At 45.2% G+C, this 19,088-nt stretch overlaps 2 protein-coding genes across 2 annotated transcripts; both read right to left on the reverse strand.

Moving 5' to 3' along the window:
* Positions 1 to 4,481: 4,481 nt before the first annotated feature.
* LOC123408093 (probable O-methyltransferase 2) lies at positions 4,482 to 6,005 on the reverse strand. The gene is made up of 2 exons (XM_045101287.1): positions 5,047 to 6,005; positions 4,482 to 4,986 (listed from the first exon to the last, which is right to left on the reverse strand). The coding sequence occupies exons 1-2, from the start codon at positions 5,851 to 5,853 to the stop codon at positions 4,687 to 4,689; spliced, it is 1,107 nt and encodes a 368-aa protein (XP_044957222.1). The 5' UTR covers positions 5,854 to 6,005; the 3' UTR covers positions 4,482 to 4,686.
* A 9,957-nt stretch (positions 6,006 to 15,962) lies between these two features.
* Positions 15,963 to 17,471, reverse strand: LOC123408092 (probable O-methyltransferase 2). The gene is made up of 2 exons (XM_045101286.1): positions 16,588 to 17,471; positions 15,963 to 16,505 (listed from the first exon to the last, which is right to left on the reverse strand). Exons 1-2 carry the CDS (start codon positions 17,395 to 17,397, stop codon positions 16,206 to 16,208), a joined length of 1,110 nt encoding a protein of 369 aa, XP_044957221.1. The 5' UTR covers positions 17,398 to 17,471; the 3' UTR covers positions 15,963 to 16,205.
* Between the last annotated feature and the right edge of the window lie 1,617 nt (positions 17,472 to 19,088).

Below are 19,088 nucleotides of genomic sequence, written 5' to 3' on the forward strand. Positions count from 1 at the left end.
GCGGCGGCCACCACTGGCGGCAGCGGCAGCGGCACTGGCGGCCCCCGCAGCCGCACAGCAGCAGGGCTTACCGGTCCGGGGTGCTGCGGTGGGCGATGGCGGTGGTGTTCACGGTGCTGGCGGTGCTAGTCCTGGTGGCGGCCGTGGCGATTCTGCTGGTGGTGCTGGTGCTGCAGCCCCGGGCGCCGTACCTGGCCGTGCAGGCGGCGCGGCTGGGGGACCTGGTGTACGACCAGCAGGGGGTGCTGGACAAGGCGGAGCTGGAGCTGGACGTCCGGGCGGCCAACGTCAACGCCCACGCCGCCGTCGCCTTCTCGGAGCTGGAGCTGCGGCTGAGCTTCCACGACATGGTGATCGCCATCCTGCGCGCCGACCCCTTCGTGGTGCCGCCCAGGGGCGAGCGCCCGCTGGAGTACGCGGCGTCGTCGGCCGCCGTGCCGCTCGACGGCGCCGGGCGCGCCGCCATGGAGGGCGCGCTGAACCGCGGCGTGGTGCCGTTCCGGGTGAGCGGGCAGGCCAGGACGCGGTGGAAGGTCGGCGGGCTGGTCGCCGTCAAGTACTGGACGCGCATGGCTTGCCAGATCCGATTCTTCTGGCCCAACGGCACCGCGCTCGACTTCACCTGCAACTCCAAGTCTAGGACACGCTACTGACGTACGTCCATCGCCATCACCCATCACAGCGGCTACCTCTCCTTCTTTCCCAGCTCCAATCGGATCAACAACAAGACAGCCATTAACGCGCTTTCTTGCCTCTGCTAACTACGTACTGGATTTTTTTTCATGTATGTAATTATTTGGAAAACTAAAGAAATACATATATTTGTACAATTGTTCCATGACGTGCCTATAAGTAGTTTCATTTAGGGCACTCCTAGAGTAGAAAGTCAAAACATGGTCATTTGTTGTTACCTCAGCTGTATGAAGCAGGAGGGTCCAACAGATGAAAATCGTTAAAAGAGTGCCTACCATCTACTCCCTCAGTCTCAAAATAAATGACTTAAAAGTGACTCAAGTTTGTATTAAAGTTAGTATAAATTTAAGTTACTTTTGAGTCATTTATTTCGGAACGGAGGGGGTAGAACCGAAAGCCTCAAACGACCTTCCATACGCTCTAAGGCTTGTCTAGCTTGTTTCGAGGGAACTATGTCACTTTTAAGTTGGGCCTGTCTTTTTTAAGTTGTGGTTGTTTTTATTGTGCAAAATAAAAAAAGAAAAAATCTGAAAAAAAAAAGTTGGATCTAGGCTTCTGGCTACACATGAGAGTTTGTTTCTTTCTGCGAACCAACCCGTGATTGAATGGTTAGAGAGACTGGATATCTTCAGTCCATCAAGATTCAAATCCTGATGTTTGCATTTATTTCTGAATTTACTTCAGGATTTCCGGCGATGCGCATTCAGCGAGAGGAGATGTTTCGATGTGCATGTGTATATTCACAGGGATGCGTATATGCATGTGTATATAAACGCTTGAGTCCGTACGATGATAAAAAAAAGTTTGTTTCTTGCTTGTAACGTGTCGTGAGTGGGCTTGAATAGAGCTTGGCGAATGTTTGAGGCATCCCATGTATAGCTAGTGGGAAATGCTGTGATGTTTTAGTTCTCTTAATTTTGTTTCTTGGTGAAAAGAATTAGCAATTTTGAAAAATATTCATGATTATAAGAAAAATAGCAAATAAAAAAATGTTTGAAAAATTAAAATGTAAACGGATTTTGTAAAATGTTCATTATTACGTAAATATTAATAACACAAATTTGAAAAAGAAGTCATGATTTTAAAAAGTTGATGACTTCTTATAAATAGAAAAAAATCACAACTATTTTAAACGTGGACATGCAAATTGGCAGACAAACCTCATCCCGCCTTGCTCCCGCCTCGTCCTGGCACCATCCGTTCCCGTCCACGCATGCAGTGGAGGAGCCTGCACTGCCCGCCACGACCTCACACTCCTTGGCGCGCCCACCCGTTCCCGATTGAGTCCGGCACTGCCCGCCGCAGCGCATGCGTTTCCCGTCATGGCCGCGCGAACTCCCCCACCCCCGCCTCGCTCTTCTCTGGTGCCGCCCCACTTTGATTCGGGCTGCTGGTGGCCTGCTCCACCCTGCCCGTGGATGGCCTCACCTCGGCAGTGAAGGTCGAGCCGGCCGCAATTCGGACCGTCTGCGACAATTTCCGGCGTGTGGTGGCTGCTTCCGACATGCGGCGACGGATTCTGGTAAAGTTGTATAGTAGACATCAACGGCACGTTGCGGCAACATGCAGATCAAACGAGGGGTCGGAGGTTCATTTCAGCGATTTTGATTTGGAAACATTCTAGAAGGTTCCTAAACCGGTTGTTTTCCTTTTTTTCCTTTTATTTTTTATGTTTTTTCTTTATGTGTTTCCCTTTTTTCTAGTTTATTTTCTCTTTCAACATTTGTTTAGAAAATTGTAAAAATATTTGCATTTTCCTAATTTGTTCAAATTTTCAAGAAAGAAAACCTTCTTTTGAAAATGTGCTTAGAAATTCTCAAAAAGTTCAGAATTTCAAATATTATTAACTTTATTTTCAAAAAATATTTGAAAATTCAAATACATTAGACTTTCATAAATTGTTCATTTAGTTTCATAAAATGTTTGAAAATCCAATAAATTTTGTAATTCCCAATTTCATTTTTTTGCATTTCTTAATTTTTGTTCATAAATTCAAAAAATGTTAGGAGTTTCAAAAAATGTTCTTGTTAGCGAAATGTGTTCATAAATTAAACAAATATATCATGTTTTGTAAAATTTGTTTGCAAATTCAATATTAAAGGTATTTGACAAAAAAGTTGAGTTTGCAAAAAATGGTTCATAACTCTTAAAAAATCGCATTCTCAATTTTATTCCTGTTTCAAAATATTACTTGTAATTTTCAAGAAAAATCTCGTTTTGAATTTTGTTCCTATGTTTCCAAATTTTTTTTGACATTCCCAAAAATTGTTCAATATTTACAGAACTGAATAAGTATTCGGAATTTTGAAAGTAATCCAAAAAATAATTAAAAAAATCGAATCAGCTAATAATTATTATAATTCAACGCGTCTAATAATTCGTCACTTGGGCTTGGTATGCCTAGTGGCTTCAAACTCCCTTTATTGTGCATGAGGTCTGGTGTTTAATTCCCATACCCATCTCTTTTTTGACATTTTACTTCACACCAGGGCGTGTTTGGGCAGCATAGCCGATGTGGCGGCCCATTCGGGTGGTGCCCCTTGCCTAAATGAAAACATATGCCGGGCATGTGGACGACATATTTTTAGAAAAGACCATCCTACTATCCTTTATTATAAAAAGGTATGGAGAGATCTCCTTCTTTGATGTGTTTAGGGATTTGTACCAAAACAAAAGTGATAAGAAGACAATACTGAAAAAAAAAAATCCTCTTTGATCTATTCCAAGCTGTGTGCCGAGCTCCCACTCATGGGCGCACGACAACATGATACTTGCCAAACCATATGTACAAAACTGACAATCTTGGCAAACCACATGTTCGATGTTAATAATGTGCATCCAGGGGCCTCAGCTGCCAAGAGCTGCACTCGGTAAAGGGTACCTTTATCGAGTCCAGCCCCGTTGATGAGGGAGGCCAAGTTGGCCGACGGCACAGGGCCTCCAAATTTTTGGGGCCCCGGTCCAGCAAATAATACGTATATATATGTAGAGAAAAAAATGACAATGAACATGCACGTGCACATGTCGACAGCCCACTTAGCACTTCTGATTCTTTCGATTTGCAATCAACCAATATACATACATGTACATAGCCCAACAGCCTGGCAGTTACTAGTTTCCATGAGACCGTGACTCCCGCTTAGAACTCTCGATTCGCACGCAACAGTTTCGCTCGAGTTAACCATCGATCGTTAGAACATAGATCGAGGAGAGAGAGGTCTTGACTCTGTATTAGGGCGAGGATGGCTGCCGGCTACGTGAGCACGACAGACGTCAGGTCATACGTGCGTACGCGGCTGCTGGCCGTCCTTTCCCCATGGCAAAGTTTATACGGTGGCATGGTGCATCGTCCCTTGCCGTCGTTCTCAGCTTAAATTGTTCATAGGAGGCTGGATTTTATTTTACTAGTGTATTTTATTTTTTGTTGAACATTTTTTTTTTCATAATCTTACATCAAGGTAAAGCCTTATTTTATTTTATTAGCTATAAAGTCTTATTCATAGTGTAAGTTGATTCATGTTACTTGTGTATGTTTTAGAAAACAGGAAGAATCATCAATCATGTATCCCACAAGGAGGTGTGATCCCGGAGCTGAAAAGAGTTCGTATACGATAATTATACAGATATTATATTAAATAACACATGTTTGAAGTTATATAATAAAGTAGAAGTTTGCTTTACTTATAGGTTCTTTTTGGATATTTAGAGCCCTATTTTTGATTTTCGTCCCGGGCCCTCAAATTCCTGGAGACGGCCCTGATCGAGTCCAGTACTCACAAGAGCAGACAGAAGCGTCAAGATGGTATTTTTTAAAACATATAATAGATCGATTACATACGACAAACCATCTTTAGAAACATGATAGAAGATGCACACCAACTGGTTTATTACTTCCCAAAGCGAACATTGCACGAACGATAAAGCAATGGATTAAGTTGGGCACTTAAACTACTTACGGGCCATGCAACTTACATGCGCCTATACCACAATATCTTATGGATAGACCTCAATGATGCATCGAGCTCCTAATTTCTTCACAATTTTGTAGTCCGTGTACCCCGCTTTAATGAATAGTTTGCTCCAGTCATTTTCATCCCGTTGACGTCCTTTTGAGTTCACCATCATGAGCATATCCATAAGCAGTTGGGCTTCAAACATTATCGGCCCTAAGGAAGGTCCAACCACAATTTCAACGATTATTATCTTCCCTCCCTCCTCGCGGGAAGGAATGGCCTTCCTGCACTGAGCTAGGATTTTCACGCAATCCTCATCGCTCCAGAAGTGTAGCACAAGCTTCAAGAATATGCAAAGCATAAGAATTTAAGCATAATCTCTTGAATTGCTACTATCTACCTTGAGCATCACAGCCTGTGATGATGGGACGGAATGGAACAAATCACCTGCGACATAGGTGACGACACCATCCGCTGGGGCTTTGTCGACCACCTTCGGAAGGTCCAGCACAGTGCACTTAATGTGCGGGTAAGCCCTGATGATGGCTCTCGCCGTCGTACCATCGCCGCCGCCGCAGTCAGTCAATGAGTCCACCCCTTTAAAAAGGTCATGGCATTCCCGCATAACAGTGGCGATCCCGAGGTTGTCATGGGCAGCCAAGCCTTGAGTGACAACATCGTCCAGCTCTTTGTCAAGGAGCGGTGTTCTGTCATCACAGAGCGGCACGCCGAAGATGTCCTCGAATGGCGACGGCACTGGCGGCTCATGGTCTTTCCTGAACCAGCCGGCCAGCCCCATCGCCGCCTCCGTGTAATGCGGCGAGGTCACGCCGAGCACAAAATACTTCTGGCTGTGATGCTCATCCGCTACGACACCGTGCACCAGGATGCGGGACAACGGTGTGAGGCGGTAGATCGCCTCGGACTCGGAGTTGTTGTTGGCTGCGAAGACACCTGATGTGACGAGCACGCGCATGACCCGGCGGAGAAATGGCCTCTTAACCGGGGGAAGGGACAGCGCGGCCATCAGGTCGGGCAGCGAGGCCGCCCCGCCGAGGCGGTGGATGGCAGTCGGGATCTCGAGCTCGACGGCGCACCGGAGGGCCATGGAGGAGAGGTAGTAGAGGCTGTGGCGCCACAGGTCTGCCTGTGCCTGCAGCAGCTCAGCGTCTGTGGGAACCTCTATGGTCTGTGCCTGAGCCGCCATTGCTCCTCTCTTTCTGGTCACTCTGCCCTTTTGGGTTCAGTTCTGTACTTCTATGACGAGTGTGTAGTGCTATATATTGCTTGCTTTGAGAGCTCACTTGTGTCTATGCAAATGTTGATACATAGGTAGCATTAGCCGTGGTAGTTCAGCAACTGTTGAGGAGGAGCAGCGAACATATCCATGTCTGGATATCCGTGGAGGCAAAGGTGACAGCTAAAGTAAACCACGCGGCGCGCGTGCATAAATAAAATATGAATACGTAACTGTATATGGAACTCAATTCAGTCACACGCGACACACGAGAAAATAAACTATGAATATCAGTGTAATGATAGGCACTCATACACACACACAAGTGTTTCTTTGATGGACACACACAAGTTTGCAGAACAGGTGATTACAAACATCAAAAAGGTGATTACGGGGATTATTTGAGGAAAAAGTCCAAAACAAACCTTGAAGTGGTAGACGAAAGTTAAATCAAACCCTGAACTTTGAATCCCAAAAATTGACACTTCGAACTTACAATTCCGATCTATTTTAGACCTTAGATCTGTTCAGTACGTTCGGAATACTACAATCTCATCCGGGATTACGTACTACTCTCAGGGCTGAGAATTTGAGCCGGCCCACTTCACAAGAACAAGGTTTCATGAGTTTTAAAATGTTGACGCATTTCTAAATTGTTCGGAAGTTAAAAAAATGTTCTCTTTTTTTGGCAGATACTCAATTTCGTTTTTTTAAGTTTAGAATTTTGAAATTCTATTCACATTTTTTAAGACTGTCTGTGATATCTAAAAAATCACATTTGTCAGAAAACTTTTTCTAAACTTGAAAAATGGGAACAATGTTTAAAACCTAAACAAATGTGTAAAGACATGTTTGTGACATCTAAAAAAATATCACGAGTTTAGAAAAAGCTACATGGCATTTCAAGACTGTTCACGAGTTTTATAAAAAAATATCATGTAGTTTTATAAAAAATCATGTAGTTTTATAAAAAATATTGTCGTTAAGAAATGTAAAGCGTCTATTTGAAAAATAATTGCGTGTATTCAATTTTTTGGAAAACAAGTATCCAAAAAAATGTAATACAGTGTATTAAAAATATATTTGTGCTTAATATTTACTATGGTATTAAGAATAATTAGACATGTGTAAAAAAGAAAGCTGGTTACTGATAAAGAAACAAAACAAAAGTAAAAAAATATATGAAGAAAATCAAGAAAGAAACAAAAGAAACCGAAAGTATAACGAAGAAAGAAAAACCAGATAAAGTCGGCAAAAAATTAAAGTATAACGAAAGAAAATTCAGAGAAAAATCATGAAAATGAGACCAGCACGAGCGACTGCATTAATGCGTCCTTTTCTATTTAACGCTACAGGCGCCCGTTTGTATTCATTTTAGCAAACTCGCGCCTGCAGCGCCCTGTGTGGGCTGGGCCGTTACTTTATATTTTCACCCGTAAAAAACGATAGCGTTCGCTGGGATCGAACCAGCAACCTGACTTCATCTAACCTTTCATTTGGTTTTATTACTTCCTTCTCTTTTTTATTTTTAGATTTATCCTCTTCCTCTGTTTGCCCCTACATATATAGGATATTTTAAGAAATGAGCATCTTTCTTCGTAGCAGGATCAGGGAAAAAAATGGGAATAACAATTTCACTATATTTCTTATCGGGAACAAGGTCTATTACAAGAATATTTTTTTATCGGGACGATAACTCTGAAAAGCAATATTTCCTATCTTTTCTTTTAACTCAGGGGAAATACGGTCGGGCGGCGCTAATTCAAATCCCTCGGCCAAAAAGTTTTGTGTGTTATCTGTTTTCCTTCTTCCTTGTTTCTTCCTTCATCATTTTTTTACTTTCCTAAATGCCACAAATCTTTGAAATTGATGATTTGTTTTCTATAATTTGCTTACTATTTTTTCTAAAATAACTGTACATTGAGAAAAAAATTATGAAATATTTTTAAAGTTGATTTGTTTTCGAATTTCTATTTCTTTCCTATTTTATAAACATTTTTCAAAGTTTATGGAAAAACTAAACTCGATTAACTTTTTTCAAATTGATAACCTTTTTTAAAATTTGATGAAATTTTCTTCAAATTCGACGAAGAAAATAAATCTGATGATTTTTTTCAAATTTGATGAATTTTTTTAAGTTTATAAAAATAATTCAAATTCAATTTTTTTAAATTGATGAGCTTATTTCTAAAATAATATAAACTTTTTTTCAGATCTTTGAACTTTTTTCAAAATTGAAGAACGTTTTTAAAAATGGTGAACTGTTTTGAAAAAATTGACAATTTATTTTTGAATATTTTCTGAACTATTTTTGTAAATTGATTTTTTTTAAATCGTTGAACTTTTCTTGAATAGGGGTCAGTTTTGTTTTTGCATGTTTATTTACATTTTTCCGAAATCTGCGAAGTTCCTTTTCTTAATGAAAAATCATTGAACTAGCTAAGATAGTTTTTAAAGTTTTAGCGCTGCATTATGTCACTTGTGGCGGCATGCCTTAGTGGTTACTGAAAACATGTAAAGTAGTGCAGGTCGAAAGTTCGATTCTCGGCCGAAGGCCCTAACTAGGGACTCCTATTGGATGAACTAACCTTCTTATAGCAGACCCTGCACTGGGCGCGAGTCTATTTGATATATCTCGCAGAAAGCGATCGTGCATTCATCTTGGCTGAAGAATTTTTTTCTTCCCACAACGTAACTGGCAATTTCCAATTTCAACCTAGGTTGTGGTGGCATGCCTTAGTGGTTACTGAAAACATGTAAAGTAGTGCAGGTCGAAAGTTCGATTCTCGGCCGAAGGCCCTAACTAGGGACTCCTATTGGATGCGCTAACCTTCTTATAGCAGACCCTGCACTGGACGCGAGTCTATTTGATATATCTCGCAGAAAGCGAGCGTGCATTCATCTTGGCTGAAGAATTTTTTTCTTCCCACAACGTAACTGGCCTGTTTCATTATTTTTTTCATTTCCAATTTCAACCTAGGTTGTGGTCGGCCTAGAGGTTTGGTTCCTTTTTTTCGTTTTATTATATTATATGTTCTCCTTTTCTCTGTTTTCTTCACCGGTTTTCTTTTGTTTTTAGTTCTCATTTTGTTTTGCACCTGTTTTCTCTGTTTCTTCCATTTTTCTTTGTTTCTTTCTCGCTTTCTGGAAGTGTTTAGACTGAAAGTGTACATTATGTGTTGGAAAAACTAGACATGTGTTAAAGAAAGAAATAAAGGAAAAAAGGAAAGAAAACATAGAAAATCAATGCTAACCGGTGCAAAAATACCAAGAAACACAAAATGGAGAAGACGGTTGAAAATGATTAAAAAAACAAGAAAACGGCTTAAGAAACAAAGTAAAACAAAGAAAATGTAAGAAAAACAAGGAAATACAAAAATGAAAAGGAAGCCAGTCAAAAGCAAAGAAAAACCAACAACGACCGAGCGAAGTGAACATGCTAATATGAGCCAGCCCAGAAACAACACACGAGGAAATGTTTTCTTTCGTGGCGTAATACGTTTCGGTATGGGTGACACATTGCCCTGGTGCGTGCTAGTGTATTCATTGCTGGAGATGTGTTTAACTGCTCTGTGGTTAGAGCGTATGAATTTTCACTAAAACACGCATAGTTTGTATTTAGTAATGTTTTCTTGTCAGGTTTAACCCCCTTTTTCAATAAAACTAAAGGCGACGTCCGAGGGGTTTAAAATGTCATAATGTATTTAACTCCTTCAATAGATGAAGTTGCGTGTTGATATCGTTGCCTAGTTGAATCGGTCCTTGAATTAGGCAAACCATGTGTATATACTTCTATTTCATCAAGAGCCACGGGGAGGTTATACATTCAATAGACACATGTCATATGCTATGTGTGTTGCTCTAGTTGCCAAATGGATTGAATCCACTTTTTCGGATTTGGCTTAAACCTAATGCGAAAATAAACTAAGAGGATACTTGTCAAGCATAAATCCTAAATGCACTAGACACTGCAACGTGTATCAACAACGCGATCTACCAAGATGGACACAATACAGTTACTAACAAGCACAAGTAAGTTACACAAACTTACTTGAGCTATATCATACGACAAGTAGGTGAACGACACAAGATACTAGATCACACTATAGCACACGATATATCAAAAGCTGCAAGTGTGAACGTGTGGATATAAAGGATATGCTTGAATGATTAATCTTGTATAAGAAATAGCCAACACAATATAATGAGCACAAACAATATGCAATGTATGTATGCTCAAGTAACACAAGTAAACCACAAGTAAGGAGTTAGGGTTAAGGATAACCAAGGTCACTGAGACGAAGATGTATCCCGATGTTCACTTCCTTGGAGGGAAGCTAGTCACCGTTAGAGAGGTGGATGTTACCACGAAGGCACACCAACGCCACGAAGGCTCACCCTATTCTCCCTTTGAGATAACACCACGAAGGCGTTTCGCAACCACTAGTGGTAAGCCTTTTAGGTGGCTACCAAACCCTCACAAACTTTTCCGGGGGTAATCACACGGATTGATTCCTCTCCGAAGAACTCCTACCGCCTAGGAGTCTCCAACCTCCAAGAGTAACAAGATCACGGGGGAATGCTCAAAACTTGCTCAAATCTCAAATAGCTTGGGTTGAGAGAAGGAGAGGGAGACGATTTATCTTTTGATTGGAACAACTCTCAAAGGGGCTCACAAATGCTCTTGGGATCTAAGATTTGGTGTGAGCAAATGTATGTGGGGGTAGAAATGTGTTCTTATGAGGATATGGCCGTGTTGGGCACCCTCTCATGAAGTGGGAGGGGGTATATATAGTGGGGAGAGTAAAACAACCGTTGGGGACACTTTAAGTCACACAGGGGTCGGACATCCAACAGTTCACGGATGTCCGGGCGTCCACAAGGGGTCGGACGTCCGACAGGGGTCGGTCGTCCGAGGGCTATAAATACATCCGTAACCACTGTGGAGTTGAACAGGGACTGGACGTCCGGAGAAGGCCGGAAGTCCGAGTTATTCGACTCAAACTTCTCTCGTGCAAGATTCCGGATTTCCGAAAGGGGACGGACGTCCGGCCCTCGGACGTCCGGAGGGAGCCGGAAGTCCGAGTTATATGGCTCAAGTTCTTCTGGTGCAAAGCTCCGGATTTCCGAAGCTGGTCGGACGACCGGCCCTCGGACGTCCGGAGGGAGCCGGAAGTCCGAGTTATATGGCTCTGATTTCTCTGGTAAAGGATTCCGGATTTCCGAAGCAGGTCAGACGTCCGGAGGAGGCCGGATGTCCGAGGCACTGGTCCTGTTTTCTGATAACAGCAGAGCAGTGGAGATGTGGTATGAGCAGAACAGTGGCTATCTAGTTTGAGCAAGTTCATCACAAAACCTGTGATCCCCTCTTAATAGTGCGGGATCCCTAAAGACTCAAGAAATTATAAAAGGGGTACCGATGATCCATACTTGAGTGTATACTTTTATTCGCTGATCATCACTCCGCACCACTAACGTCAAAGGAACTGATGCCTTTGAGTTAGCCCTTTCACTTGAGCTTGATGTTGTTGTTCCTTCTTGGCTCAAGTTGAAAGCAAGACATGATGAAGTCTTCAAGTAACTCTCTCGTACACAATGTGGAAAGCCTAGCTTATGTATTCATCTTCATTTGTCCACCATGTGAACATCCACAAGAATCAAGCATGTAGTGCTCAGGAATGCTTATCTTGATCTTGTCCTTGTTAGCACATGAGCTTGTCCTTATCAACACATGATCATTCACAATAGCTTAAAGGAGATTAGTGATTAGTTATCTATATGTGTGTTGTCAACAACACCAAAACACGATTAAGGGCATGACTGCACTTTCAATGGTGATGTGCCTGAAAAGGGGACTCTTGTCGGATGGACTAATGATTATATTTGACGCATTTTTAGAGCTCATGTGGTACGTGTTCTCTTCAGATATCATGTCTCACTGAACAAAATATATGTCGAGCATGCATGATTATCATTTTTTACAATTTTCATTGTGAGCATTGATTTTTTTTTTACTTGTGTCTATAGGTGTTTTGGAGCAACCTAGAATCAAGCACCATGATGAAAAGGGCAAAGACATGTTCAATATGGAGTATTGATGACGCGAGTAGACTTAGGCAGTTGAGAGGTCAAAAAAGTGATATTGTTTTTTTGAATTACTCCAAATCAAGATCAAACAACACTCGCATGCTGACGTCCCTCTCTAGATTCCAACAAGCCCAAGACTGTCAAAATTCAAAATTGGAGTTCGTATGAATAAATAGAGACCAAAATACCGAAGATCTCCAAAGCGCAAGACGTTGTCTCGTACGACCACGCGGTCATTCAAGATGAAATCAAGTGTGTAAGTTGTCCTTCCATATGGGATTTTCACTGATTTTGTCCCCCTTTGTTTCCATGCTATCATTGTCCAATAAGTATGGGTTTGGGAGAGGATTAGACTTGTCTTGAGCCATTGGATGATCACATGTACGGATAAGAAATCAAGAGACCACTTATATACGCACCTCCAACCTTAGTCACCGTCATATTCATTACATCTATCCATAAGCCACTGACATTCATCGTCATTTCTGCTCTAGATCACCTCCATAGAGAGATGATGGGCCTTGCCAAGATGAGGTGCCCCCACCAATCGCACATGCCTTCGGGCCAGTGTAGTCTGCAACTCATCACGGGTGCTGCCACCATCGCCATCTCCACCTCTTGTGCTGTTTCAATCACAAACGCCGCCATGCTCCTCTCCTCCACCGGCTCCGTGCTGGCTTGTAACTTGCCTCCCCTTCATGATGTTTGAGTAGCTGTATTAGTTCTTGAGGATTTGAATGAACACTTGAATGATTAATACTTGATGATTAAATAAGCAATCCGACCATCCTCTTTTATACGTATTAAGTTGATTTGTCTCGTGGTGTTGTGAAGGGCACCCACACAACATTAGCTTCTTGTGGACTTGAGGGAATTAATATTGGTGTGAAGGCTGGTTGAGGAGGTTGGTTAGTAATGCTCCTAACACCCTTCGTCCCTGATCATTGTAATAGGGAATAACAGAGAACCCTAGAAGTTTATGTCATGTTCACGGGGAAACTCTAGAGTGGGGATGCATAATTTATTTGGCTCCGCCCACACGAGATCATATCGAGTGGATTAGCGGTACAAATCATCATCATACTTGTGGTGATTACTTTGAATCTCTCAAAAACGTTAACTATTCAAGCACCATTTCGCGTAGCTTAGGCTTCTTTAATTTTCTATTTTTTAATTTTCATATATAGTTTAGCTAAACTCCCTTTTCTATTTCGTCTTTCCAGCAACCGATTGAACTAGACTATTTTCAAACTTCGATTTGGGTGCGTATATAACTGTGCAAGTAAAAACATAGTTGCATGGTTTGTTTTTTTAGAAAAGGAGGATGACCCCCGGCCTCTGCATCAGGGAGATGCATGCGGCCATTTTATTAATTATTCTCGAGGACCTTACAAAGTATTACAACAATATGTCTGAATCCACCATCTTCGCATCATCTGTCGCTACTCCTATCCATATGATGAAGGGGTGCTAGCTGGGCCACATACCCAGATCACTTACCTAAGCCTAACATCAAAAGTTGGAAGCCCCAACAGATCCGGTCAAGCCATCTGCCACATACCGGGTCTAGGGCACAAAACCGATCTAACGCACTCGTGTGCTATCGCCGCCATCTTCCACCGGTCCGTCTTCAGAGCAAATATTGAGGCTTCTACCTTGTGTAGCCACTCTGCCATTGACGTCACCATGACGCCAGATAGCTACCTCCTCCTGCGTGAGTCCATCTCCACGCATCGGACGCCGAGTCCTCACAACGCCATGCCGCCGATATCCGCCGCCATCAATGTGTGAGATGAAGCACCGCTCCACCATTCCTCCAGCCAGCACTTGCTCCAAAACGATGCCCCCAGGAGGGAGGGCGATAAAACGCCATCATCGTCCGATCCAGGAAGACCCAGATCTAGGGTTTCCCTCGGAGCATCCAGAGCCTGATGACGCAAACAACAATGCCGTTGCTCCACCAGACGAGCGCCGCCGACGTCACAGCCTCCAAGATGTAGCAGGCCAAAATGCGCCGACATCGAACCGCCGCCACCTCCACCACCGCTTGAGCAGCCCCCGAGCAACGCCTTCAGGAAGGAACACGCCACCGCGGTGTCGTCGTCGCTTGGACCAAGGGGATCTGAGGTTTTCACCTGAGCTCCTGGGAGGGGTGGAAGGAAGGGGATCCTCTCCAAAGCCTCCAACAAGGGGAAGAACACCCAAAGGCGTTGCCTTCGGAGTGGCCGCCGCACCGGCCAAGGGACTCCCCCGGAACCCTTCCAACCACCGGATCTGCAGGGCCAGCACCCAAGAACAGCGAGAAGCCATCTGGGGCCGGATCCGCTGCAGATCGGAGTAGATCGGGGTCGACGAGAAGCAACACCATGGCCACCAGCATCCAGCGAGGACCGCCGCCGCAGCCGCCGCCACCCCCCGCGCCGTCCGGGTCAAAGAGGGATCCACCGACCGCGTACAGGGGCCAGCACCGCCTGCACCCGCCGGAGCACCGCCGCTAGCCCAGCGCCCGCCACCGCCTGCCGCGGGCCGCCGCCGTGCGCCCCACTCCCCGCCACCGCTCGCCGAGGCCTGCCCCCTCGCGTCCGATCGCGATCGCCACAAGCCACTGCCGTCAACCACCTAGATCCGCCGCCCGCGGAGGAAGGGGAGCCGGGAGAGGGAGTCCCCCGCCGCCGCCGTCTGCCACATGTGTTTTACCGGCGGCGTCACCCGGCGGCGGCGAGGAGGGGAGTGAGAGAGCGGCGGCGGCGCCTAGGGCTTGGGAGCCCCCGAGTCGCCCAGGGCCTGTTGCATGGTTTGTAATTCCTTCCTTTCCGCTTATCGTGGGTTCGACACGTACTTATCACGAAAGTGCTACAACAATGTTGTGTTCTTGCAGGACATCTTGGTTTCCTTCAGATCCAGCCCAGGTTTTGGCCACACTTGTTAGTCTGAAGAGTATTTTGTCCCCTGCCACACTTGTTAGTCTTGCAGACATCTTTTATTTGATCTTCCCACCTTTTTCACATAGTTAAGAACCAGCCCTGTGATTGCAAATGATGTGTTGCAGGGCTTCATGGACCAGTGTTGGCAATATAAGCCCTTCTAGTTAAAGAAATTCATTATGCTCATCAGCTTGGTGCACTTTTCATTGTGAACAAAGAACCCTACAAGGGCAAATAGGCCTACGAGGCTATCTCTGAGTGCACCAACGCTTATGGCATTTATTAGTACAAACATAAACACGCTAACCTTTTTCCTTATGCACTGAAGCTTGTACAGGATGGTCCTTTGCCGCTGAACTGCACCCCATTGTCGTTGGGTGACCATTAGCTTGTCAGGCATCCTAGGTCCTGAACGGACTTGCCATGATTTTCGTAACATGTACTCCCTCCATAAACTAATATAAGAGCATTTAGATGCACAACTACCACTCTTCCGACCATAGAACAACACTTTAGAAACCCATCTCTGGTCCTTCGCGGGTATCTAACGCTTTCACTCATCAGTTCAGATACTACTACGATTCTGTGTTTTCATTTTCGGTTTGTAATTTTTCTTCCCCCAGGGCGATATGTCCGAATTTCGGTCATTTAAAAAAAATTCGGCTGAAATTTGACCGGAATTTTACTGGAATTTGATCAAAATTTGACCAAAATCATTTTTTTCAGCCGATAGATACTTCTCGCCCCAGGCCGGGATAGCCGAAATTCAAAACACAGCTACGATTGCAATGGTGATATCTGAGACATTTGGACTATAAAAAAATTCAACTATTTCATCTGTTTTACCCGCTCCTATGTTATGGAGTATATGTTATCATTGGTGCATGTGTTGCACTGAGTTACCTGGAGATCCACATACGTCATCTTTCGCATTTACATTTCTCCTATTTCCACTTTATAATATTGCGGATTGCTAGCCAGGTGATTCACCGCATTGCAATATCCATTCATGCAGTTCAAAATTTTCCATTTAGCACGAAATAAACAATGATATTATTGATACAGAAATTAATAAATACGAGAACAATACTATATAAGCACGACAACAAACTACAAGCACACACCGTTGGAGCACACTAACATGACAAACACATACATATGCCAATATAAAGTGCTTTAATACTTTTCCGAGCGAACGCTGCATGGACCTTGAAGCAACTAATCTTTATACTTTAGCTACTTCAAGACCCGTGGAACATTCCCTAAGAAAAATAAGCACCTCCTTTATTTTTACCTTTAAAGCACAATATCTTACGGGTAGACCTCGATGACTGATCGGGCTCCCAATTTCTTCACAATTTTGTAGTCAGTGAATCCCGCCTTCTTAAATAACTCACACCAGTGATTTTCATCACGTTGACCCCCTCTCGTGTTCACCATCATGAGCATATCCATCAGGAGTTGGGCTTCAAACATTACTGGCCCTAAGGAAGGTCCAACCACAATCTCTATGATTATTACCTTTCCTCCCTCCTCCCGCGGAGGAATCGCCTTTCTGCACTGGGCTAGGATTTTCACGCAATCCTCATCGCTCCAAAAGTGTAGCACAAGCTACAGAAACAGGTAATAAATTTCAAAGAATGCAAGATAGAATGAGGGTCACTTTTATGAGTTGTAGTTTTTCATGTTATACCTTGAGCATCACCACTTGAGATGGTGGGACGGTGTGGAACAGGTCACCCGCGACATAGTTAATGACTCCATCAGCTGAGGCTTTTTCGACCACCTTTGGAAGGTCCAACACAGTGCACTTGATGTGCGGATAAGCCTTGACGAGGGCCCTCGCTGTCGTACCATCGCCGCCGCAGCAGTCGGTCAGGGAGTCAAGCCCCTTGAAGATGTCACCGCATTCGCGGAGTATGGTAGCGATCCCAAGGTTGTCGTGGGCAGCCAAACCTTGGTTGCAAACAGAGTCAAGCTCTTCATCGAGTAGGGCAGTTTTTTCATCAAAGAGTGGCACACCGAACTTCTCCTCGAAAGGTGACAACACTGGAAGTTCTGTGTCCTTCTTAAACCAGTCGGCCAGCCCCAACGCCGCCTCCGTGTAGTGCGGCGAGGTGACACCAAGAACAAAATACTTTTGGCTATGGTGCTCGTCCGCTAGGACGCCGTGCACCAGAACGCGGGACAGTGGGGTGAGGCGGTAGAGCTCCACCCCGTACTCGGAGCTGTTATCGGCTGCGAAGACACCCGAGTTGACGAGCACGCGCATGACCCGGCCGAGGAAAGACATCTTAACCGAGGGAAGGGACAGCGCGGCCATCAGGTCAGGCAGCGAGGCGACCCCGCCTAGGCGGTGGATCGCAGTCGGGATCTCGAGCTCGACGGCGCACCGGAGCGCCATGGAGGAGAGGTAGTAGAGGCTGTGGCGCCACAGGTCTGCCTGTGCCTGCAGCAGCTCAGCGTCCGCGGGAACCTCAATGGTCTCTGCCTGAGTGGCCATTGCTCTCTCTCCCTTTCTTGGTTTAATTATGTGATTGAATGTTTTGCTTTGAGAATTCCTTGGTGGGATTTTGCGTAGCATGAAAGTGTCTATATATAGCTGCTAGCTTACTAGTGTTGAGGAGCAGATCGTGTAAATATTTGGTTACCTCTGGAGGGAAAGGTGACGGTTCAAAAAACTCACACGCGACGCACGAGACTATAAAAAAAATGAATGTGGAAGTCTCTAGACGGCACCCCAAATCAGTCTCACGCGACACACGGCCCACTGTCCAGTTGTACTAGTAATGTGGCGTCAGAACAGTCATCATATCTTCATGAGGGACTCCAAAAAGAAAAAAAAAATCAGATCTCCATGAGTTAACGGGTCTGTTGAAGGAAGAGAGGTTTTCTTTCTAATCAGGCGCATTAGGAGAAGCGTATTGCTTTGTGGCTTTGATCCTGGCCGCCTGGTGAGGTCCCTGAACTTAGTGTAGACATGTTTGGTACTTTGGTGCTTTGGTTTATGAACTCTTTTTACTTCATGAATTAATGGGGTTGTTGATAGCTGACACTATCGATTGCCTGGGGAGTCTGATCTAGCAGACCTTATTTCTAGAACCTTGCAGAAAAAAGTATTGAAGACAACTGACACCTGCTGCGTGGCAATTGATATTCGCGATCCCACAAATCTCCATGATGGGTGTCTCATTTCTGTCCCGATTGTCCAGATCACCCACCCCCAGCATCGTCCCTGCCATTTCTGGCTGCCGACGACGTTTACGGCCCACCGAGAGGTACAACCGTAGAAATAGTTATGTGAGACAGAAGCTGAAAGCTACTGATCTTTACAAAAAAAACTTGTGACGTCCTCCCCCGGCATCTCTACCGTGAGCGACCGAGGGGCTAACCCAAGCCGCCGGAACCAAGATCTCTCCTTCCCCTCGGCGTCGCCGGCCTAGGCCGTCAAAGAAAGCTCGGTCGATGCTGGCGAATGCAGGGTCATCTCTCTCCCCTGCGTGGTGGGAATTGGCGCGGGCCAGTGCCCCGTCGTGGTAGTGCGGCGCTAGTCCAGGGCGGCGCAGCGCTAGGGCTGGCTCGACGACGGTGTGGGGCCTCGCACGGTGCACGAGGGTTGGTCGTGGCGGAGTTTCGGCCTGGGGCAACGACAACCTGCTGGGCTCTGCCCAGATCCGCCCGTGTGTGCACCCTGAGGGCCTCCTACTGCTACTCGAGGCACCGTCTTGGTCGCGGTGACCATGATTGCGACGGCAAGTGCTCGACATCTCGAAAGTAGTGGTTGGATGCGTCTGCAACCGTCATATTGGCAGATCATGCGTCAGCTAGATCTAGTGAATAGCAGGGGCGGGGGCGCGGGCTGCGATGTGGTGGCAGCGTGGACTCGTGTCCTTTGTCATGGTGGTGATGACATGGTCAGGGCAGCAACATGATGGGCTTTGACTGTGGCGGTGGCGGGCAGCCTAGGGCGGCGGTGCGGGTTTGTGGTGGTGCCAGTGGCGGGGAGGTGGCGGCGATCCTCTTTCTCCTGGGTCTAAGCCAAAGGTGGCATCAGACCTAGGGCCCATGCTCGGGTGAACCATGTCAGGGCCTGGGGTGTGTCGGAACTATAGTTCCTCGTTGGTGTGGTTGGGCATGGTTCGGGTGTTGTTCGCGAGCATTGAGGTCCCTCTCATCATGGGCAAGGTGGGTGTT

This window comes from Hordeum vulgare, chromosome 7H (assembly GCF_904849725.1).
Source record: "Hordeum vulgare subsp. vulgare chromosome 7H, MorexV3_pseudomolecules_assembly, whole genome shotgun sequence".
NCBI lineage: Eukaryota > Viridiplantae > Streptophyta > Magnoliopsida > Poales > Poaceae > Hordeum > Hordeum vulgare.